Here is a 25,013-nt window from a genome sequence, read left to right as displayed (position 1 = left end):
AAATCTTGTATGCTGGGTAATGGGTAGCTCTGATGCACTGTACAGGTCTTGATAGCTCTTTAGTTGCCAGAGTCTCAAAGTTCTGTCTTTTTTTATGTTAAGTTCATTAGTGACACCCAAGTGCGGTTTGTTGGACAAACTATGCCTGCCTAGGAAAGTTCATCAGTTGCTGCCTTAGCGGTATTCAAGTTGTCCAGGAACAATCAGTTCACCTTGTGAAGTAGTGACAGTTGTTAGGATGCAGTGCAGCTTCCCATTATTTATCACACAAGCTTTCACTTCCACGTGAGGATGAGTAGAGTTGTATTCACAACAAAAGGTGGCATTTTGTTAATGCACAGTAAGAAGCATCTGTCAATGCTTTTGAGAAAGCTAAAGTATGTCTTTGAAAGAAGCACAGCCACACTTTATTTTGCGATGTATATATAAATAAAAGTGCATCTTGTTCTGAGCTAACATAGTATTGTAATTAAAAAGAACAGTGGAGTAAAATTTCTAGCTTAAGAACAGGGTAATTTTTCTGCATGAGCTACATATTACATAAAGTCTACTACAGGGATTTCAGTGTACAGTTAAATATTGATGCCACTTAAGGTATTACTTATAGGTAGTCATCTGGTAACCTCTGAACTCCTTCCATGTCTGAATGTGAGGAACACATTGCAGTACAGGTACTGGCATCTGCTATGTTGATAATGAGGCGGCCAACAACAGACTCCACAAAGTCACATCTGCATCCCGTCAGTGTTCGCCAGTGATGTGTATGTTAGCTCTAGTACATCTGGGAGCTTAAATGTCTTGTTATTTCTCGTGACAAATCCCTTAACTTGGCTCCACATCAGCTCTGTTGAGTCCAGATTGCAGTGGTGTGGTAGCAACTATAAAAATGTAGCCTTGGTATGGTGTGCTCAATGTTATGAAAATTAAATTTTCAATGTCTCTGTGATGCTTATGACTTTGACTCATGGCAAACCACACCAGTAGTATAAAACAATGGACAAAGTTAAAATGAAACAGTATTTGATTTTTTTTTGTCCCAAAATTTAATTTAAATGAACTTTATTAACAAGGAATTCAGTGTGTGATATGTAATAAGAAACATGTACACATGCATTTTTCACAAAAGGTTCTGATTAGATTATATGTTAATTAGTATATTTTTGATGAATTTTATATTTAAATGATGTAGGTATTTGAACTGAACGAAAAAGTAGACCAGGATGAGATTCAATTCAGCAACCCACAAAATGCCCCATCCCTGTTCTCCAACCCTGTCAATTCAGCTATGCACTTCGTCTGTAGTAGCATCTTAATGGTAGTAAATGAAGTTCCTAGGAAAACTTCAAAGTGAATTTTCTCTGTAAACTTTTAAAAAAACATTAAAAACAACCAATTTCTTGTCGCTTTTTAAACAGTATTCCACATGCATCTTCACTAAGGAGGTGGAAGCAGAATCAGCCATTTTCACATTATGTATTAACAGTACGACAATCAGAGCACAACTAGAGTCTACAGAGACTGCAACTACATCTACATCTACATCTACATGACTACTCTGCAATTCACATTTAAGTGCTTGGCAGAGGGTTCATCGAACCACAATCATACTATCTCTCTACTATTCCACTCCCGAACAGCGAGCGGGAAAAACGAACACCTAAACCTTTCTGTTTGAGCTCTGATTTCTCTTATTTTATTTTGATGATCATTCCTACCTATGTAGGGTGGGCTCAACAAAATATTTTCGCATTCGGAAGAGAAAGTTGGTGACTGAAATTTCGTAAAAAGGTCTCGCCGCGACGAAAAACGTCTATGCTGTAATGACTTCCATCCCAAATCGTGTATCATATCGGCCACACTCTCTCCCCTATAACGCGATAATACAAAACGAGCTGCCCTTTTTTGCACCCTTTCGATGTCCTCCGTCAATCCCACATGGTAAGGATCCCACACCGCGCAGCAATATTCTAACAGAGGACGAACGAGTGTAGTGTAAGCTGTCTCTTTAGTGGACTTGTTGCATCTTCTAAGTGCCCTGCCAATGAAACGCAACCTTTGACTCGCCTTCCCGACAATATTATCTATGTGGTACTTCCAACTGAAGTTGTTCGTAATTTTAACACCCAGGTACTTAGTTGAATTGACAGCCTTGAGAATTGTACTATTTATCGAGTAATCGAATTCCAACGGATTTCTTTTGGAACTCATGTGGATCATCTCACACTTTTCGTTATTTAGCGTCAACTGCCACCTGACACACCATACAGCAATCTTTTCTAAATCACTTTGAAGCTGATACTGGTCTTTGGATGACCTTACTAGACGGTAAATTACAGCATCATCTGCGAACAGTCTAAGAGAACTGCTCCGATTGTCACCCAGGTCATTTATATAGATCAGGAATTTTTCAAATAAAAACTATGCAGCTAAAATGTGATTAAGAAAAAGTTGATACTCTTAATACACTAGAATATGTCATAGTTTCATTTATCTACTATGTAAGTAGGTGCTACTTTCAAGAGTGTAACAAAACTAATGCACATGTTGTATGGCTGCTGGTTGTAGTGGGTTTAAATCAGATTGTGTGTTTAAATCAGGTTTATTCTTATGATGACCAACTGTAATTACATGTATTTTTAACAGTCCACAGTTCATGGTCTCGCAGTAGTGTTCTTGCTTGGAAAGATGCTCATGACGAAAACGGAGTTAACAAAACACATCGAGGACTATTTCTGAGACATTTTCCATCGAGAATCGACAGATGACGAGGCAACTGCTGAAATCTTCCAGCAGACGAGGAGCGTGCTCACAGATGCAGACAGGGCATTGCTGACAGAAAATGTCGATGTGGATGACATCAAAGAAATGACGAGGACCAGCGCAAGAGGAAGAGCACCCAGCGCCGACGGCATCCTGCTCGAGTTCTGCCTCGCATATTGGGACATGCTAGGAGGACAATTCATGGAGATGGTGAACGAGATACTCAATGGGGTGGAAATTCCACCTGTGCTGACCAAAGGGACCATAACACTCATCCCTAAGAAGAGAGCCACCCACCACATTGAAGAGTTTTGTCCGATTACGCTTCTCAACGCCAACTATAAAATAATAGCAAAATGCATCACAAATAACCTGAAATCGGTGATGAGGAAAGTCATCAGTCCATGGCAAACATGTGCGGTACCAGGGAAAAATATATTTGATGCCACATGCACCTACAGGGACATAATACCAAAGGCAGCCACCACCAGAAGCACAGGAGCCATAATTTCAGTGGACTTCAAGAAAGCCTTCGACAGGATCGACTACAAATATCTCATAGAGACACTAAAAAGACTCGGGTTTGGGCAAAAATTCATCACAATCATCCAACTAAATACTGCGTGATCGACAGTAATAATCAATAGTTGGAAAACAAAACTGATAAAACTGGACAGATCTGTGAGGCAAGGCTGTCCATTGTCAATGGCTCTATTCGCTATAGCACTGGACCCGCTGCTGCGGAAACTCACAAATGACATCAGATGATTCTCCGTAGGAGACAAAGCAATAGCATGTATAGCCTACACTGATGACCTAGGCATCTTTATTGAAGACCAGGAAGACATTGGGAGAGTAGAAACCATCATGAACACATTCCAAAAAACATCAGGCGCCCAAACCATCCCTAGAAAAACAGTGCTACTTCCTATAGGGAATCAACGACTCAAACCAGGCAGCCAGTGGTATAAAATAGCAGAAAGCCATAAAATTCTTGGAATATATATACAGTCTTGTCCACTTAGAATGGCCGCATACAACTGGAGGGACGTGCTACACACCATAAGAGGTCTCTCCAGACGTGAACCAGAAGCTTACAATCCACCAGAAAACAGAACTTATAAACACGACGATCCTGTCGAAAGCATGGTACCTGGTGCAAATCTTAAGCATCCCGACAGAAATTGGGTGAGCACTAACGAGCGCAGTGTACTACCTGTTGTGGCATCGAAATATATTGAAAGTGGCACAAGCAACCTGCTCGCCGCCAACAAAAGAAGAGGGACTAGGTCTAGTTGATATAAAGACCAAATGTGCATCCCCTGTATGGAAATGAACGCTCGCCTTCCAGCACAAAAATCCTGACAGCGTCACAGCCAAGATAATTGGAAGATACAAGCCCGCATCACAAGAAGCGCCGGTCGACATGAGGCACATTCCCTTCAGAATGCGACACGTCAGGCTGCTCTATGCCAACAAAAGTTACATTCTGGACACCGTGGTGAACCCCTGCCTCAGAACAGCCAAGAGAATATACAGGGCCCTCATGGGGAAGCCGGCAAAAAACAAAATTGAACACAAACTCCTGCAATACAATTGGAAACAAATATGGGGGAACGTCTAGCAAAACGTGTTGCTTAAACATGCGAAGGAGACATGGTACAAAATAATTAACAGAACGGTACCAGCCAACCAAAGACTGGTGGAGATAAAACTTGTTGCAAGTGACAAGTCTGATGTATGTGGCATGACTGACACCCTCGAGCACCGATTCACCTGCGGGAATGCCATCAACATCTGGGAAGCGTGCCAGCAGATGGTGGCCCACATCAACAGAACGGCGCCGGGAAGCATCACAGTGGAAGCAATCACCGCCCTAGACTGCAACCCATTTCCACAGCCCAAGCGACTGGTGACTCTCTGGACCCTCGCCATGACGGTACACGCCATCGTAGCGTGGAGGTAGAACGACCAGCTGGCCTTCCTGATGGACCTCTGGTAGGAGAACAAGATGGCCCACCAGCACAGGCGCTACCACGAGAATTTCAAAAACTTCCTGCAGATCCCACTGCAGACAGCGATCGCCAGAGTCTTCCCCAGCCTGTGACCCTCAGCACCGCCACCAGCCACCTCACCACAAGAAGAACGTCTGCAGTGACAGTGAACGAGTGCAACACAAAAGATAAAGTGCTTTCTCCTCTCGCCTCAAATAGTGAAATATAGTAGTATAAAGTGTTTCTTCGTAGTGAAATCAGTGGTACAACAAAGTGCTTCTCACCAAAAATATGTCATGCTTGTAGCCACAACAGTGTCAAAAGTATGCACAGTAGTACAAACAGTTTTTTTTAATTAACTTTTTTTCCATTATTTGTACTATACTGACTAGGAAACAAGCATTACTTAGTGGAAAGTGCCAAGTACTCATTATTATTATTATTATTATTATTATTATTATTATTATTATTACATATATTTTTTAAACGATTTCCTTTACTTTGTGCCTATAAAATTCTATTGTTTACTCACACTCTCCTTTCTGCTTCTCTTATGTAATATGACAAAATTTTCTCTCTTCTTCAATTTAGGTATATTCTGTAGTATATGTAAAAAAGTTTCTTCCACTTCTACTCCATCTATCATGGTGACGTTTCCCTCATACTGTCCCACTTAACAGTGTAAACTAGAGGAAGAGATCAAACCAGAATACACAATGTGCCTGTGGCATCACAAGTGCATCACATACAGAAACATAAACTCAAAATCAATGCATCGATACCAAATATAAGCTGTTATGCCTGTTCTGCAATGTCTACACCCCCCCCCCCCCCCAAAAAAAAAAAAGACGACAAATGGCCATGTAAAAGGGTTCAAGGAACAACAATAAGAGAAAATCAAGAATATAAAAATGAAAACATATAAAATGACAGTAATATTAACCATCACTAGGAATATAATAGGTTAATAGAATAAAATGTCTTTTTTTAATGTATTGTTGTTAATATATTTAAATAAATACATATGGTTAAAAGAAAAAAAAAAAAAAAAGACAACGCGGGGTCCTGGGTTCGATTCACGGTGGGGTCAGAGATTTTCACGTGCCTCAAGATGACTGAGTGGTGTTGTATCATTTTCTTCATCATCATTCATCTCCATTAAGGTCAGAGGAAGGCAATGGCAAATGACCTCCACTAGGACCTTGCCTAGGATAGCGGTGCCAGTCTCCCGCACCGTCCCCTACGCTCTGTTACAGAGTATGGGACTTCATTATCACCATCATTTTTAACAATCACTTTATAAATGCAGCAGCAAAAACGGGTTTAAATGATTTGGTTTAGCAAGAGAATATTTGAAAAATGTCATTCCACAAAACTTCAAGCAACTAGAAGTAGCACCAACATCCTACACTGAAATTAATAGAATTATAAAAATTCTTAAAAACAAAAAGTCATAGATTGATGGAATTGTGAACAGAATTCTGGAAAGTTGTTCTAGCTTTATAAATGATGTGCTGGAACAGGGAATTTTTTTCAGACAAATTAAAATATACTGTTGTTAAATGTCTTTATAAGAAAGGTGAAAATAAGGACTTAAATACTTATCATTTGATTTCCCTACTGATGTCTTTTTTCCAAAATATTCAAAGAAGTAACATACTCGAGACTAGTCTCATGTTTAAGTAGAAAACAACGTAGATACAACATCGCAGCTTGAATTCCAGAAAGTTTGATCACCTGATAATGCAATATGCACATTCACTCACCAAATGAATGAAGCCTTAAATAATAAAATATTGCCAGCTGGTATGTCTTGTGATTTTTCCAAGCTGTTTGTTTGCATAGAATATGTTACTCTCTCAGAAAAATTTAAGTTTTAAGCTACTGATGGCTTTATGCACAACTGGTTTGAATCCTGCATAACAGAATGCAGAATTCATTATATTTATGAATGACCTTCCACTTTCTATTTATCAAACAGAATTGGTACTTTTTGCACATGACACTAATGTTATAATAAATCTCATTAAAAATAAAGCAACAGAAAAGATTGTTAATGACGTTTTTCAAAGAATTATTAAGCAGTTTTCTGAAAATGGACTCTCCTTTAATTTTGAGGAAACATGCTACATTCAGTTCTGCAAAATAAATAGAGACCTACCAACAACGGATGCAGCACATGCACAGGAGTCAGTAAATAGGATAAAGTGCTCTAAATTTATGGGTGTATGTGTTGATGAAATCTTGCGTTAGAAGAAGCATATTACTGATCTGCTCAAACAATGAAATTCAGCTATGGAAACACACAAATCAACCATATTCCACTCAATAATGTCCTATGGAATAATTTCCTGGGGTGCTCATCACTTAGAAAGAAAGTATTGATTGCACCAAAGTGAGCAGTGAGAATAATATGTGGTGTTTACCTGTGGTCGTCAGAAGTCACGTGTTCAAGGAGTTAGGCATTTTAAATGAACCACCACAATCATAATGTGGTGCTACAGAAGAATGCTGAAGATTAGATGGGTAGATCACATAACTAATGAGGAAGTATTGAATAGGATTGGGGAGAAGACAAGTTTGTGGCACAACTTGACCAGAAGAAGGGATCGGTTGGTAGGACATGTTCTGAGGCATCAAGGGATCACCAATTTGGTATTGGAGGGCAGCGTGGAGGGTAAAAATCTTAGAGGGAACCAAGAGATGAATACACTAAGCAGATTCAGAAGGATGTAGGTTTCAGTAGGTACTGGGAGATGAAGAAGCTTGCACAGGATAGAGTAGCATGGAGAGCTACATCAAACCAGTCTCAGGACTGAAGACCGCAACAACAACCACAATACATATATTCCCTAATGAAATTCATCGCAATTCATATCTAAAATGCTAGAACACCATTATTAAAGCTGTCACTGGCTCAGAAAGGCATTCAAGATTATAGCAACAAAAAGTTTTGGTCATTTGTCCAGTGCTACAAAATGTGACAGACAGCAAAGCAAGTTTTAAATCTAACCTAAACTCATTTCTCCGGGACAATTCATTCTGTCTTATGGACAAATTTTTATTTAAAGACTGGTAGCCTGTAAATTCTTTTTTTTTCTTTTTAAATCTAGCTTTTAAATGTAATTGCACGATTAAGACTAAAAACTTATACGTTCATTACTATTAATAGTCATCATGTATATATATCCTGTAAACTCATTCAACATCGTTTCGATAAAAGAATCCTCAGAAGTTTTGTGGAACATGTAGCGAACAAACTAACTAAGCTGTGGCTCTTTAGGGTTTAGTTTAAGGTCCAGATTTTGTGTCTGACATGATACTGATAGAAGATTGTCATTCATGTCTGATACTCCAGCAGTAATGTTCTTAGGCCTGCTGCTTAGCACATAAGTGGTAGTGTCAAAAGTATGTTTAAGGTAATCTCTCATCTATTTATGAACAATGTACTTCAAGGCTTTAAATATTGCAGAAATGTTCCTTAGCCTGTAGCTGTCTGGTGATTTTGAGTGCTCATTCTTGGTATTGGTGAAGCTATGTTTGCATGTTGAAGGTGATGTACCTTCACTCATGATGCACACGATTTCAGTGTGTGCACATTCACACAGTTCACAGGCCCTGGGTCAGTCATCTGGTATGCTCTGGTGAACCGCCAAAGAAATAGAATTGTTTAAAGCGATCACAAACAAGTTCTTGACTGAGTCTGTACTCTGAATTACTGTTGTCCAATCAACATGTTCATTGCTATGCACAACCTCTATTTTATGTGTTGCTCTATAAAGTACTATGTCCTTTAAATTGTGTTTATTTTTGCTACTGCGAACTTGGCATTGAGAGAGGTTGCATTTTCTCCGTGTGTTAGTGTCAGTACTTAGTCACCCAACAAACATCTCGATGGAAGAAATATTCCAATGTCTCATTGCAGCAAGTTTTTGTAGAAGAGGAAGCTCTCATCACTGCTCTCAATCAAGTGCCATCTGCATGTTTGCGTCAGGTAACTCTCCCATCAGTGCAATCGTCACCCTTTCCAACATAGGATGAATCACCTAAAGACTGGGACTTCTACAAGACATGGTTGCACCAACATTTCCAGGTTTTTTACATGAATGATGCAAACCTGCTTAAGGCTTTCTTTCTTTTCTGGCTTTCAGTGCACATTTATCAGTTGTTGTGACAACTTGCACCCTTACAAGAAACAGCCAACTTATCATTTGATGAAACATGCAAGCTTCTCTCAAACTATTACTGTGAATGAAGGTATGTCATTGTGATGCATATAGAATTTTACCATTGTCAGAAACACCCAAACCAACCTTACAAAATCTGGGCTGCAGAACTACATGAGTTGGGCCATCATTGTAAATTTGTCACTAGTACTCATAATGAATCCTACACTGATCACTTGATGCATGATGATATCACTTGTCTGGCCCAGGATAGGGAAGTCCTTAAAAAAGTGCTCCAGTATTATAATCTGATGCCTACCAATGTGCTCAACACAGCATAGTCCTTTGAAGTGTCATTGGCCATAGGCGATCAGATTGTTGTGTGGGTGGAGGTATTGGAAATTGCTCAGTCAACCCCTGTTAGGCATACTGCAAGTGTTCAGGATGACAGGGAAGCAGATGACTCAGCATTGCATGGGGCAGCATCGGTTATGGCCATAGCAGCAACAGGTCATGTCACAACAGAGACTGTGTGCTTCCCTTCTGTCTTGCCCATACTGCTTCATCCAACACGAGTGTGCTGCGTGTCCTAAGTGTTGGGTGGTTTGCAACAAGTATTGAAAGAAAGATCACATTGCATCAGTGTTTAACTCCTCTTCAAACATGGTGGACACAGTAGTCCCAATGACATAAACTGTATCTCTACAATGACTGTTTCCAAGGACAAATTGTTTATTGACTTTTGTGTGTTTAACAAACTGTTAAAAATGAAAGAGAACTCAGGATCTGCAGTGACTTTGTAAATGCACAAACATAAGTGGACTTGGGCTCCCCTCCCTTCACACAGGTTACATGGATGTTGGTTAGCTACAGTAAACAACAGATTCAAATTCTTGGTCAGTTTTCCACTCCTGTCTCTTACAAATCTGTTGTTCGTCCTCTCACCTTTCTTCTTGTGGATCATTCCCATACTGCAGACCTGTTCAGGTTAGATAAGTTTAACACCTTTGGTTTCTTCATTGCAGATGAAATAAGTTTAGTGTCAGATCAAGTTCTATATCAGCAATTGGAGCCTCTCTGCTCTGAGTTTTTGTCTGTTTTCCCTTGGGCTACGTTGTACTACCTGTTTACAGACCCACATTACCATGAAAGAGTACATCTGCCCTCATTTTTTTCTGGCACGACAGATGTCCATCATGTTATGTGACCCTGTCAAGGCCAAATTACACTGTTTGATGTCATTCAGCCTTCCAGTGAATGAACTACACCAGTGGACATTATTAAGAAGTCGACGGGTAAGCTTCACCCCTGTGGCAACTTCAGTGTCACAATTATTGCACAGTCTGTGATAGGTACATACCCTTTACCTTGCAAAATTGTCAGGCTGCCACTACATTTTCAAGATTGATTTGTCAGAAGTGTACCTCAGTTCCCCTTGGATGAAGCCACCAGGCACCTTTTTGTAGTCAATACACCTTTTGGCCTATACCAATATCAATGCTTAGCATTTGGCATCACTAGCACACCCACAATTTTTCAGCATTTTTTAGAACAGCTGGCAGCCTCTGTACCTGGTTCTTCCACTGAAGACCACTTTAACAATCTCTGATCATTGTTTTTTGTTTTGCATGCTGTGGGTCTCAAGTGCGATCTTGTCAAATCCAAGTTTTTTCCAGTCGTCAATAGGGTACCTAGGTTTTGAGGTTTCTCACACAAGGATAAAGCTGTTGCATCATTATGTTGATGCAACTGAGGTTTTGTCACAGCCGGCCTCTGTTAAGGAACTACATGCATTTCTACGTAAAACTGCGTCTAACCATTCATTTTTACTGGATGCATCCACTGTTGCTCAGCAACTGCAGGTGCTCTTGCATAAAAATGTACCTTTTTCCAGTCCCCAGTTTTTGCATTTGCTTTGTTTAAGTGTAAGCTTTAATCTGCCCTGTGTCTGGCCACTTTTCAGCTGGGTCAGCATCTCGCGGTGGCAACAGCTGCCTCTCGGCATGGTGTTGGAGCACAAATATGTGGATAATTCTGAAAGACCCATTGCTTTTGCTTCTAAGGCTTTTACTCCCTCTCAGCAACAGTATCTTTGGACTGAAAAGGATGCATTAGTGATTGTGTTAATCCTCAAGAAATTTCAAGTCTTCTTGTATGGTTATAAGTTCAATTTAATCAAGGTCACAAGCTGTTGGTTACTCTTTTCAACCCTTCAGCTGGACATGGCAGTGCATTGTTTGCAGTGGTGAGCCCTCTTCCTCTCCCATTATCATCATCTGATCCATTACCATTCAGTGACACAACACTCCAATGTTGATGTCATCTAGGCTTCCAATGCGACGAGATCCGGTGTTCAATCAGGACAAGTTGCTTTGTTTCTTCTTAGATATTGAGAACCAGAATGTGGGTGATGGTGTTTCCACCACTAGTGCCATGAAAGCATTGGCCGTCGCCCCGAACCTTGTACTTAGTCGGATCCTCTCTTTTGTGCAGCATGGTTGGCCAGAAAAACCTTTGGACCATGCTTTGGATTTCTTGCATAATTACTTCTCCTTAAAGCACTGCCTTTCTGTGCTTGATAGGGTTCTATTTGTGGCTATGGAGGATGCTGCTCCCTGGGTTGTGATTAGTGCTTTCTTACACCTTAATGTACTGTGGCTACTGCATGTCGGTCACTGGGGGACCTCTCACACCAAAGCTTTGGCCTGCTGGCATGCGTTTTGACCAGGCACAGATGGGGCCATTGCATGTCTTTTTGCAGCTTGGACTCACTGCATTCAGCAACACATGGTTCAAAATGGCTCTGAGCACTATGCGACTTAACTTCTGAGGTCATCAGTCGCCTAGAACTTAGAACTACTTAAACCTAACTAACCTAAGGACATCACACACATCCATGCCCGAGGCAGGATTCGAACCTGTAACTGTAGCGGTCGCTCGGTTCCAGACTGAAGCGCCTAGAACCGCACGGCCATTCCAGCTGGCAGCAACAAGTGGCCCAGAAGATGTCTCTTTCTCCCTAGCCAATGCCGAAGTGCCCTTGGGAGTGTCTACATGTTGATTTTGCTGGGCCCTTCCTAAATCAATATTGGCACATTGTCTGTCTGTGTCCTCAGTAGCTGCTATTTGAGCCCTGTCTAAGATTTTTGCAATTGAGGGACTTCTGTGTACCATGGTGTTTTTGTCAGGCTTGTGGTATTTGCAATCTCACAGCTCCCCAGTTTCATCCTCAATCTAATGGAGGAGCCAAATGCATGGTTTGGACATTTAAAACTCTGATGTGGAACTATGCATCTGGCAGATCTGCTGAAACTGCTTTAGACCATTTTTTCAGTTCATACCATTTCACTCTGGTGGGTAACAGGAGCCTGGTGGAGGTGCTGTATGGAGGTCAACTACAGATCCTCCATCATCTGCTGCATCCAATCACAGATCCACTGACATTGCTGGCTCTGTGAGAGTTCCAGCTGGGTGCGCCTACCTGGGCTCACGGTTTTGGTCGCTGGATGAACTTGGTTCCTGCCATCAGTCATCAGGGCTGGCATCTGTGCCTCTTCTGCACTCCTGACAGGTGGATGTCCCATCACTTCGACGAGCTGTGTCCACTCACAGCGGATCCTGTTTTGGAAGGACCACTGGATTCCCTGACCCCACCACCACCCCCGCCTCCACCACTGCTGATGCCTGTTTCTGTGTTGCAGATGTTCTGGTTTGCACTGATGGAGGTCACTGCCTGGAAGATCGCTGTCTGATGATCCTGCGTCCACACCCACTCCTTGACTGCCATTGCCGGTGCAGCCCCTTCTGATGCCACTGCCACCTCCATTGTTGGGTCCTATGTGGCTGTTATCTCCAATGCTCCCACTGATGCCTCCAGCACCGATCGCTGACATCGACAAGGATGTCGCTATGGAGACACCATCCCTGGTCCTGCCCTATGGCCTCACATGAGTGGGTGGGGGGACAGTGTGCCAACCCACCCCCTCACCACTTCTGCCCCCTACTTGCCAGTGATTGCCCACCACATGCTGAAACAACTGCCATCATTGGGCTATGAAATGGATGCCAGCACTGTCATTGGTGTTTTCTTTGACTTGTAAACTCAGTGCCATGTCAGGCCAGAGTTTTTTTCCCGTGGTAGCAATGTTTTTTTTTTTTTTTTTGGTACCAATGGTTTTTTTGGTAGCAGTGCTTTGTCTTGTACCATGTTTCTTTCTGTGCCTAGTGTTTTGTATACATGTATGTGTATGTACATGTCTGATTTTCTCAAGGGTAGAAGGGAGGAGTGATGTACCTTCACTCTCGATGTGTACAATTTCAGAGAGCGAGTGTCATACAATTTACATACCCACTTATAGAGGCCACCTGGGACAGTCCACTGGCATGCTCTGGTTAACTGCCAAAGAAAAACAGCATTATTTAAGTGATTGCAAACTAGTGCTCAATCTATTGTACTTCATATCACTGTTGTCCAGTCAACATGTTCAATGCTATGCTACTCATTGCTCAATAAAGTACTATGTTCCATAAATCACATTTGTTCTTGCTATGGCAGAAGGATACATACAAGTAACAATAAAGAAATTAACGATATCTGTGAGATCTGGAATTATGAAATTGGTAATGTTCACTCAATCGTGCTACTGCTTAAGAAGATATTCTTATGGTTGCTTTCAACTGTTTGTGGGCATTTATTCCTTAGTGGTATTCGTTGCTGAAAATGAAGAAAGTAGTTTCAGATCAATTGTGATCTGCAAACCACAATGCGAGACACAAAAGGTGTTTCCTTATATACTATACATCCTTGTTTACTGTTCAAAGCATTCTAATGCAGTGGTCTTTGCAAGCTGCTGGCAGACATAAGAAAATGGGAAATTCCTGAAAATTTAAAATACATGGTGATTATAATTAAACTTCAAACCACTGTTGAAACAACACCAGTGCACTAGTCAGAATGACGACAAATTGCAACAGAATATTACAGGAGAAGAGAGAAAATGTATGGCAGAAGAAAAATAAATAGTTACAAAATGTAGCAATAGATGATGCTGTAAGCATCATAAGTTAATAATGATTGACTACAAATGACAAATGACTCATACAACAATGCCTAGTGTATGTCTGACACTAAACAGACTGTACTACTCAGTGTGCATAGGTGTACAGGTGTGATACTGTTAGTTACATAAGCCCATCTATCACAGCAAGGTCATATCAATTGGATGGGAAAAATTGGTTTATAATTGTCCTGAGATTTACTATTCATACAGAAAGGTGTGAGATATATGGGTAAATATGTATGTTTAAAAATGAATTAAAGAACTTTCTGTGGAGCCGTTCTTTCTACTTCATTGAAGAGTAGCTTTACAAAAAGTCCTAAAATGAATGTGTAATGTTATAATGTAATCAATATTTTATTGTGATACTATAATACTTCATGAAGTTAAGTCATTCAATACTATTGAATCTAAGTAAAAAAGTGTAGCATAGTGTACAGTACATCGCTGTGAGTAATTTGCTAATGGAATGCACAGAAATTGATTTGTAACAGCTGCTTCCACTTTGCCAAGATCTACATTGACTTTCTAAACCATAAGTTATTATTTTTGGTGGGATGTACAAATCACAGTGAACAGATGCAGGCCCTGGAATGAGGAACTGGATGAGGTGATTGGTGATGGATTACAACTTTGAATGAACACCTGAAATTTAAGTTTGAAGAACACTATATCAAAGATGGAGACTTGGTTTCAAATTGTGACCTGGCAAACAAGGGCATCCATACCTGGGGGAAAGGGTGGGATACAACCCCCCCCCCCCCCCTACTTAGCTCTCAGGGAAAGGAAAAAATATAATGTAGTCAGGTGCTTTTCTTTCAAGAAAATGATTTAAAAGTCGGCATTACGCAGGTTTTAACAGGGTAGGAATTGAAACTTTTTCTATGGTTACTTACAAGTTGCCATTAGTCTTCCAAAATATTAAAAATACACCATGTCCTATGTTTAATAACCCTGGCCCTTTCCTCTACAAGTTCTTGTATGGGTGCCCTTGCTGGGAAATCTTTTCCATGTGTCTCTTAGCATAAATTTAGTGTAGACTGTCCTGTTACATAAAAGATTCCATCTAGCTATGTTTTCTGTTCATAACACATTTTTTACAAAGATAATCTGTGGAAAATACAAACTATTAAGCTCTTGTGTTTCTGAAATCATTGTTGAACAAGGACTAATCAATAGTTTATGTACTATTTGCAGAGGTTTTGAGGTTTTTACATAGACAGTTATTTTTAAAAATAAAGAAAGAAACCATTTATATCCCTGAATTTTATTTGACTTTCAACCACAGGCTGTTCCAGAAGTCTGAGGTTCTTTTGATGAGCCACGATTACCATCTTCATTAACTTTATTCTCATCTTTTATAAATGAATATTCATATGAATTAGACAAACCACTTACTACACAAGCAGCTAACGCACTGCGATGCAAACCCATTTTCTCCACAATATCCCAACGATTCTCTCTGATGTCATAACGTTCTACATATGGAATTGTTGTAAATCCTGCAACATAGATTGGCTATAGCAGTCACTGACATATTTCAAAATTATTAGCTTGTAATGAATTGTGTTGTCACTCAGTTAATATAAATGTGGAGTAACTGCAAGCATGTAAAAATACTAATAAAAGACTGGGTTAACTAACTAGTGTTATTCTGGAAATTATTGTAACAGAGTTTGATCATAAATAGTACTTTGATGGTGTATACTCCTCAACAAATGACAGCACTGGCACATAACTGCTTTCAACATATTGTCTGGAGTCTCTATTACTAATTCAACTACAAGCAAGCTTATGCTAGCATTGAGTTCATATTTATTGTGGCCAAAGTGGGGCTGTGAGACAGAAGTGTTTTGCAGTGACTGAAGCAGTCACTGTGTATCAAAAAGCAAGAGGTGTTGCTCTAGTAGAATTTTAACAAATAATGGAAGCAGTTATCAGTAATAACTGTTTGTGTTAGCACTGTGTTGTGCTAAGTAATGAAACAAATAACACATTTAAGAAAGTTTACAGTAATGGCTGTGTTGGTATTAGCACTACAAGTTGTAATGCAACCAAAATTTTTTGGACACTGCAGAAGAGTAGAACTTACGAAAGCATTCATTAAGGGAGACTGTAAATTTTCAGTTGATGAGGGTGTGACTGGATTTTAGAGCTATACTAGTAATATGGTGTTAAAATTTTTAACCTTTCAAGAATTATAATCATGCCCAAGACAATGCAGCACTTTTTCCCAGCATCACATTTAACAACTGGTACTATCTTGATGAAATAAGGTCAACACTCTTGTTGTACGTAGCAGAAATTCAGAAAGTCAGAATTTGTTTTACTGGAGCAATGGCCGATGACCACATTTAACAACTTGTACTACAATGCATATGAGCCAAGTAGAGGGAGCTTAATGAAGGAAGGATTCATATCAAACACTCTGTGTGTGTGGTCTTCAGTCCAGAGACTGGTTTGATGCAGCTCTCCATGCTACTCTATCCTGTGCAAGCTTCTTCATCTCCCAGTACCTACTGCAACCTACATCCTTCTGAATCTGTTTAGTGTATTCATCTCTTGGTCTCCCCCTACGATTTTTACCCTCCACGCTGCCCTCCAATATACTAAATTGGTGAGCCCTTGATGCCTCAGAATATGCCCTACCAACCAATCCCTTCTTTTAGTCAAGTTGTGCCACAAATTTCTCTTCTCCCCAATCCTAATCAATACTTCCTCATTAGTTATGTGATCTACCCATCTAATCTTCAGCATTCTTCTGTAGCACCACATTTCAAAAGCTTGTATTCTCTTCTTGTCTAAACTATTTATCGTCCACATCGTTTATCGTGGCTACACTCCATACAAATACTTTCAGGAACGACTTCCTGACACTTCTATACTCGATGTTAACAAATTTCTCTTCTTCAGAAACGCTTTCATTGCCATTTCTAGTCTACATTTTATATCCTCTTTACTTCAACCATCATCAGTTATTTTGCTCCCCAAATAGCAAAACTAATTTACTACTTTAAACATCTCATTTCCTAATCTAATTCCCACAGCATCACCTGATTTAATTCAACTACATTCCATTATCCTTGTTTTGCTTTTGTTGATGTTCATTTTATATCCTCCTTTCAAGACACTATCCATTCCGTTCAGCTATTCCTCCAAGTCCTTTGCTGTCTCTGACAGAATTAGAATGTCATCGGAGAACCTCCAAGATTTGTTTTCTTCTCCATGGATTTTAATACCTACTCCGAATTTTTCTTTTGTTTCCTTTACTGCTTGCTCAATATATAGATTGAATAACATTGGGGAGAGGCTACAACCCTGTCTCACTCCCTTCCCAACCACTGCTTCCTTTTCATGCCCCTCGACTATCATAACTGCCATCTGGTTTCTGTACAAATTGTGAATATCCCTTCGCTCCCTGTATTTTACCCCTGCCACCTTCAAAATTTGAAAGAGAGTATTCCAGTCAATGTTGTCAATAGCTTTCTCTAAGTCTACAGATGCTAGAAACATAGGTTTGCCTTTCCTTAATTTATTTTCTAAGGTAAGTTGTAGGGTCAGTATTGCCTCACATGTTCCAACATTTCTATGGGATCCAAACTGATCTTCCCCGAGGCCGGCTTCTACCAGTTTTTTCCATTTGTCTGTAAAGAATTCGTGTTAGTATTTTGTAGCCATGGCTTATTAAACTGATAGTTCAGTAATTTTCACAGTTGTCAACACCTGCTTTCTTTGGGATTCAAATTATTATATTCTTCTTGAAGTCTGAGGGTATTTCACCTGTCTGATACATCTTGCTCACTAGATGGTAGAGTTTTGTTAGACCTGGCTCTCCCAAGGCTGTCAGTAATTCTAGTTGAATGTTGTCTACTCCTGGGGCCTAGTTTTGACTTAGGTCTTTCAGTGCTCTGTCAAACTCTTCATACAGTGTCATATCTCCTATTTCTTCTTAATCTATATTCTCTTTCATTTCTATAATATTGTTCTCCAGCATATCACCCTTGTATAGACCCTCTATACACTCCTTCCACATTTCTGCATTCTCTTCTTTGCTTAGAACTGGGTTTCCATCTGAGCTCCTCATATTCATGCAAGTGGTTCTCTTTTCTCCAAAGGTCTCTTTAATCATTCCATAGCGCTCTTCCTGAAGCTGTGTACAACCTCTGGTTCTTCAGTTTATCAAGGTCCCATCTCCTCAAATTCCTACCTTTTTGCAATTTCTTCAGTTTTAATCTACAGTTCATAACCAATAAATTGTGGTCCGAGTCCACATCTGCTCCAGGAAATGTCTTACAATTTAAAACCTGGCTCCTGAATCTCTGTCTTACCATTATATAATCTATCTGAGACCTTCCAGTATCTCCAGGCTTCTTCCATGTATACAACCTTCGTTTATGTTTCTTGAACCAAGATCAAACACTCTATTAAAATTAAAATGAGTTCAGATATGCGTGAATGCCATCCTGATTCTCAAAAATTACTAGCCCTACAACATAAGCATAATAACAGAATCCAGGCCATTCATTGTGCAGTTTGTTATTTTACTATGCCTCTTCACCATTGCACTCAGCCTGACACACAGAATGACTGTCCCGAGATGAGTCACAAATATACTGTCTCACAAACAGAGTGAATCGTGCAATCTGGCACACACACACACACACACACACACACACACACACACACACACACACACACACACTTCAGTTGCAAATGTGAAGTGCCTCAGGATAATTCAATGGGAAAAAGAGAATAGTTTGTTCCATCTAGAAAACAAAAGGCCAAACATTTTACATACTGTCTTGGAGGAACTAGGCAGCTAAAACTCATGATGATATGGCTCCCACCAGACATGCAACTTTCATTCGTTCTGGCAGAGGGTACTTTCTATTCTACCACATCTCAGTATTTCTTTGTGTTCCATCTGCATGTGGATTGCTGGGAACAATGACCTCTGTGCATGCTCTAATTAGTCTTAGCTTGTCTCCACAGAACATATGGCAGTGATACATAGAGGGTATGTTATATTTATCTGTACTGTGCTCTACAATTCCTCACTTAATCCTAATTGTTGAAATCATGTAAGTGGGATTTTGTGAGGTCGTTGATAGCCATCATCAAGTGTCTGTTTTTTAAGTCTTTTAAACATCTCAATGACAATGTCCCACAAATTAAAAATATCTGTACCATTAGATTTCAAAACAAATGATCTGAAAGAAAAAGTGAAAAACATCTATAGCTTACACAGACTGACTAGCTCAAGAGTTACATGAAGAACTCTACAAGCAGTACAAATAAGTTCCGCAAAGAAGTCAAGAGATTAAAATCAGAAAGAATTGGCCAACAGATACAAGGTTCAGACAGTGTGCAATTTGCAGGGGGGGATGGTGGGGATTTTCCGCCCTCTGCATCAGACCACCCCTTCCTCTGGTTTTAGTTTATGCATCCCCCTGGGATGTTTATTTCCCACGCACTGGAGTAAAACTTTACCTATAATTTAAATTTGTGTAGCTGAACACTGAAAGTTTACTATTAATACTGTTAATATATTTGCTTATTAATTTTGACAATGGGTTATGTAGTAGTTAAGCATTTCAAAACATTTAGAACTAAATGACAAGGTGACGCACGCCACATTTCCGTAGCATGCCACAATGTTGCAAGACATCGTCCCAGCGTAAACGACGGTTTAAGCCAGGTCTGTATTGTTTGGTGGATGTGATGTGTTGCGTATGAGACTAAAACCTGCAATCAGATCCAAACGTCATGGAAAACTGTGAAGAGGTGTCATCCTGTAGCAAGATAATGCTCGCCCACATTCTGCCAAGTGGACAGCCATCGCAATAAAAGAGTTGAGATTCGAGATGCTGGAACATCTACCATACAGTCCAGACCTGGCTCCGAGTGATTTTTACATGTTTGGACCCTTGATGGAAGCACTACAAGGAAAAAGATTTGAAAGTGATTAAAACATTATCGCTGGGATGCAAAATTGGTTGCAGATGCAACCGATAGACGTATTTTCTGATGAAATAAAAAAAAAAACTTGTAAAACGTTGGGAAAAATGCATTGAAGTCCAGGGAGGTTACGTAGAAAAATAACGCATGTTTCAGTTTTCTATAATCAGAATAAGTACAGCTTTTCACAAATGTGCCTTTACTTTTTGAATTCCCCTCTTATACCTGTATGTAGATGATTTGTAAATAAGCTTTACTTATATTGTACTTTTAAAGATATAACAAGGGATGGCTTTTCTGATAGTGCGTACGCGTGAATAATGAGTTTCAGCATTAACATCTATTTATAAATAACTGTTTAACAATGGGTAATGCCACGGTCCATGCTAGTAACACAAATAATTATACTAACCCCCTAAGTCATCCCCCCACTGGTAAAGGCACAAATCGCACACTGGGTTCAGATAATGTTTCAAAGAACTGCTGGTTAACTGCAACTAAAATCAGAAACAATGAAACAGAAACTAAAATTAATAATGTACAATTAACAGGGAATAATGAGGATATTTCTGATCCCCTTCTAGTCAGCAATATTTTTAATAATTACTTCATAGACACTGTTGAAAATGATGTCTCTATGAAACAGGATATACAGCACACATTTGAGTCCAGTAACAAACAAAACTGCAGTGCACTACCCGCAGTAAGCACATATAACATTCTGCAGCTCATTGATAGCCTCAGAAACAAAAAATCAGCAGCATTGGATGAAACTTCTCCACATATATTGAAGAAATGGAAACATAAACTAATAAAACCACTAGTTCATCTAATAAACTGTGTTCTTGAAGATGGTGTGTTCCCTTACAAATTCAAACTGGCTGTAGTTAAATCAATAGACAAAAACGAGGAAATAAACCATGTACAGAACTATAGACCCATTGCCCTAATCTCAACTTTCAGAAAACTGATAGAGAAAAAAAAAATTAAAAAGTCCTGGAACATTACAACAATGCTGACTTATTAAGTGATTTCCAGCATGGTTTCCGAAGAGCTCAAAGTACCACATCAGCAGCAGTACAATTTGTCCATCATGTACTTGAAAAAATAAATGAAAAATCCCAAGCAGCAGGAGTATTCCTGGACCTCTCAATGGCTTTTGAAAGAGTGCATAATGACGTGGTCTTATCAAAAACTGTGAAGAGTGGCGTCAGTGGAAAACTCATGCAATTGCTAGGAACATATTTAAAGAGTAGACAGCAGCGCACAGAGATTATATATTCTAATGGAGAAATACGTGAGAGGAGAAGGTCAAGTATAAGAAACATACATTTTGGTGTTCCTCAGAGCTCCATTTTAGGTCGTTATATTCATGTGCTAAGTAAATGATTTCGCAAGTTATCTTGACAATAAGCAATTAACCACTATATATGCAGATGATACATCTGATGTCTGGTATGCAGACAGAGAGCCCAGCCTAATTGAAGACATACATAACTTTATTGAAAAGGCAAGAGCTCACTTTGAAATAGACAAGCAAAAAGTAAACATAGAAAAAAATGAATATTATTCATTTTAAACCAAGTGGTCCAAACAAACAAAATACTGTGATTTATGAAATTCTGCCAAAAACTATACAGATTGTAAATTCTTGGGTTTATGCATAGATGATTGACTTTCATGGAAGCAGCAAGCTGATTATGTCTGTAAAAACATTACACCCAGTCTATATCTATTAAGAAGGTTAGCATCATATCTTAAGTCTGAAACCCTACGGCCTGTACATTATGGATTAGTGTATCCTTTCTTGTATTATGGAATAGTACTGCGGGGTGGGACATGCCAGACTGATATGAAAAATGTTTTCATATTGCGGAAGCAAGTCTTGAGGATCATAGCAAAAGTAAAACCAGGAACTTTGTGCAAACCTCTATTCATTAGACACATTATTCTCACAGTTTATGCCATGTACACTCCTGGAAATTGAAATAAGAACACCGTGAATTCATTGTCCCACGAAGGGGAAACTTTATTGACACATTCCTGGGGTCAGATACATCACATGATCACACTGACAGAACCACAGGCACATAGACACTGGCAACAGAGCATGCACAATGTCGGCACTAGTACAGTGTATATCCACCTTTCGCAGCAATGCAGGCTGCTATTCTCCCATGGAGACGATTGTAGAGATGCTGGATGTAGTCCTGTGGAACGGCTTGCCATGCCATTTCCACCTGGCGCCTCAGTTGGACCAGCGTTCGTGCTGGACGTGCAGACCGCGTGAGACGACGCTTCATCCAGTCCCAAACATGCTCAATGGGGGACAGATCTGGAGATCTTGCTGGCCAGGGTAGTTGACTTACACCTTCTAGAGCACGTTGGGTGGCACGGGATACATGCGGATGTGCATTGTCCTGTTGGAACAGCAAGTTCCCTTGCCGGTCTAGGAATGGTAGAACGATGGGTTCGATGATGGTTTGGATGTACCGTGCACTATTCAGTGTCCCCTCGATGATCACCAGAGATGTATGGCCAGTGTAGGAGATCGCTCCCCACACCATGATGCCGGGTGTTGGCCCTGTGTGCCTCGGTCGTATGCAGTCCTGATTGTGGCGCTCACCTGCACGGCGCCAAACACGCATACAACCATCATTGGCACCAAGGCAGAAGCGACTCTCATCGCTGAAGACGACACGTCTCCATTCGTCCCTCCATTCACGCCTGTCGCGACACCACTGGAGGCAGGCTGCACGATGTTGGGGCATGAGCGGAAGACGGCCTAACGGTGTGCGGGACCGTAGCCCAGCTTCATGGAGACAGTTGCGAATGGTCCTCGCCGATACCCCAGGAGCAACAGTGTCCCTAATTTGTTGGGAAGTGGCGGTGCGGTCCCCTACGGCACTGCGTAGGATCCTACGGTCTTGGCATGCATCCGTGCGGCACTGCGGTATGGTCCCAGGTCGACGGGCACGCGCACCATCCGCCGACACTGGCGACAACAATGATGTACTGTGGAGACCTCACGCCCCACGTGTTGAGCAATTCGGCGGTACATCCACCCGGCCTCCCGCATGCCCACTATACGCCCTCGCTCAAAGTCCGTCAACTGCACATACGGTTCACGTCCACGCTGTCGCGGCATGCTACCAGTGTTAAGGACTGCGATGGAGCTCCGTATGCCACGGCAAACTGGCTGACACTGACGGCGGCAGTGCACAAATGGTGCGCAGCTAGCGCCATTCGACGGCCAACACCGCTGTTCCTGGTGTGTCCGCTGTGCCGTGCATGTGATCATTGCTTGTACAGCCCTCTCGCAGTGTCCAGAGCAAGTATGGTGGGTCTGACACACCGGTGTCAATGTGTTCTTTTTTCCATTTCCAGGAGTGTATATACTAGAAGCTATAATGCTAGTGAAAGAAGACACTAAGACCACAAAAAGAAACATGGATATTCCAACTATGAAATGAGGCATAGAAAAGGCTTTCATATGGTTTACAGTAGATTAACTTTAACAGCAAAAAACCTCTATGCCAAAGGAACTGTTTTTAATAACTTGCTGCCAAATGAAGTTAATATATATTGACAGGGGATACTTTTAAAAAGTGAATCAATCAGTGGTTTTTCCAAAAATGCCCTTATAACTTGAATTTATCTTGAATTATAACGTAATAAGAAATAATGTAAACCAAAAATTTGTAATTGTGAAAATGATTAATAAAATTCTTTTCCGGGCTATTATGCCGTGGTCTGATGGATTTCGCATTGTAAACCAACGTTTCGTCCCCATCTGCGGAGGACATCTTCAAGGGGGTTCGTGGCTTCTGTTAACTTCCGAAACACACACTGTCTCACTACTGACTGCAGCAAATTTGCTGCAGTCAGTAGTGAGACAGTGTGTGTTTCGGAAGTTAACAGAAGGCACGAACCCCCTTGAAGATGTCCTCCGCAGATGGGGACGAAACGTTGGTTTACAATGCGAAATCCATCAGACCACGGCATAATAGCCCGGAAAAGAATTTTATTAATCATGACAGTTCCGGCCGTGAAAGTTTACATTTTACAATTGTGAAAATGTTACACTTAGTCGAAAATGTACATACTTGTAAAATATGAGTTAAGAGCAATAAGTTGAATTTGAAAGTGCTGCTCTTCATCGTATATATTCATTATCCCCTTTCAGTCATATCTGTTATGTGTCCCAGTATTTTATCAATAAACCGAAGTCTGCCACATGCTTTACCTATCACTGAGACTATGTAATTGTTCCATTTCATATCCTTATATTTGTAAGATGACCTAAGCCAGCTGTGGTCTTTCATATTGTAGTCATGGATACAACAGTTTTTAATTTTTTGAAATGCACCACTTTACGTTTCTGAACATTTAAAGCAAGCTGCCACTTTTAAATCTTATGAAGATCTAACTGAATATTTGTGAAGCTTTTTTCAGATAGTATTATCTGTGGAAAGTCTTGAGGTTAGTATTCATATTGTTTACAAGGTCATTAATTTATGACATGAACAGCAAGGATCCCAACTCACTTCCCTGATGGACACATGGAGTTACTTCAGCATCCACTGATGATTCTCCATCCAAGATAACATGCTGTGTCCTCCTCAGCAAGATATTATAATCCCGTCACAAATAACTCATAACTGGTGGAACACAAAGGGTATAAAAATGTAAGGTAAGACTATGAGGTAACTGTTTAGCAAAGTGTAAATGTAGCAGAGTGGCCAACGGTATCTTTCATTGGGAGTTACCCTTAGGTTTCAATGCTGCATTTTTATATGAGGCACTTACAAGGAAGAAAATTCTTTATTTTGGCAACTGACTTCTCAAGATTTGTTATGATGTAAACATCCCTGGAGTTCATTGTGTATGAACGTCACAGAATTCAACTTTTTAAAATTCAGTTTATGATTCTGTGAAAGAGAGATATCTATGATAGAAAACAATCTGTGGCAAAGAGCATGCTATGTTTTATTGACTGTCTTAAAAACTCTTACCATAAGATGATGAGCTACATTCCTAGTATAACTGAAGTACTTTCGTCATTTAAAAGACTGGAA

The 25,013-nt window shown here is 40.3% G+C and overlaps 1 protein-coding gene across 1 annotated transcript in view; it reads right to left on the bottom strand.

The window, feature by feature from the left end:
* Window positions 1-15,255: 15,255 nt before the first annotated feature.
* Window positions 15,256-25,013, bottom strand: part of LOC126298732 (kelch-like protein 10) — a 151,967-nt gene continuing 142,209 nt past the window's right edge. Inside the window, exon 7 of the mRNA XM_049990211.1 lies at window positions 15,256-15,479. Within this exon, the coding sequence (XP_049846168.1) occupies window positions 15,256-15,479 (224 nt within the window). The remainder of the gene's footprint in view (window positions 15,480-25,013) is intronic.

The sequence above is a fragment of the Schistocerca gregaria genome, chromosome 1, assembly GCF_023897955.1.
Source record: "Schistocerca gregaria isolate iqSchGreg1 chromosome 1, iqSchGreg1.2, whole genome shotgun sequence".
Lineage (NCBI taxonomy): Eukaryota > Metazoa > Arthropoda > Insecta > Orthoptera > Acrididae > Schistocerca > Schistocerca gregaria.
This window is presented reverse-complemented; position numbering and strand designations above follow the sequence as displayed.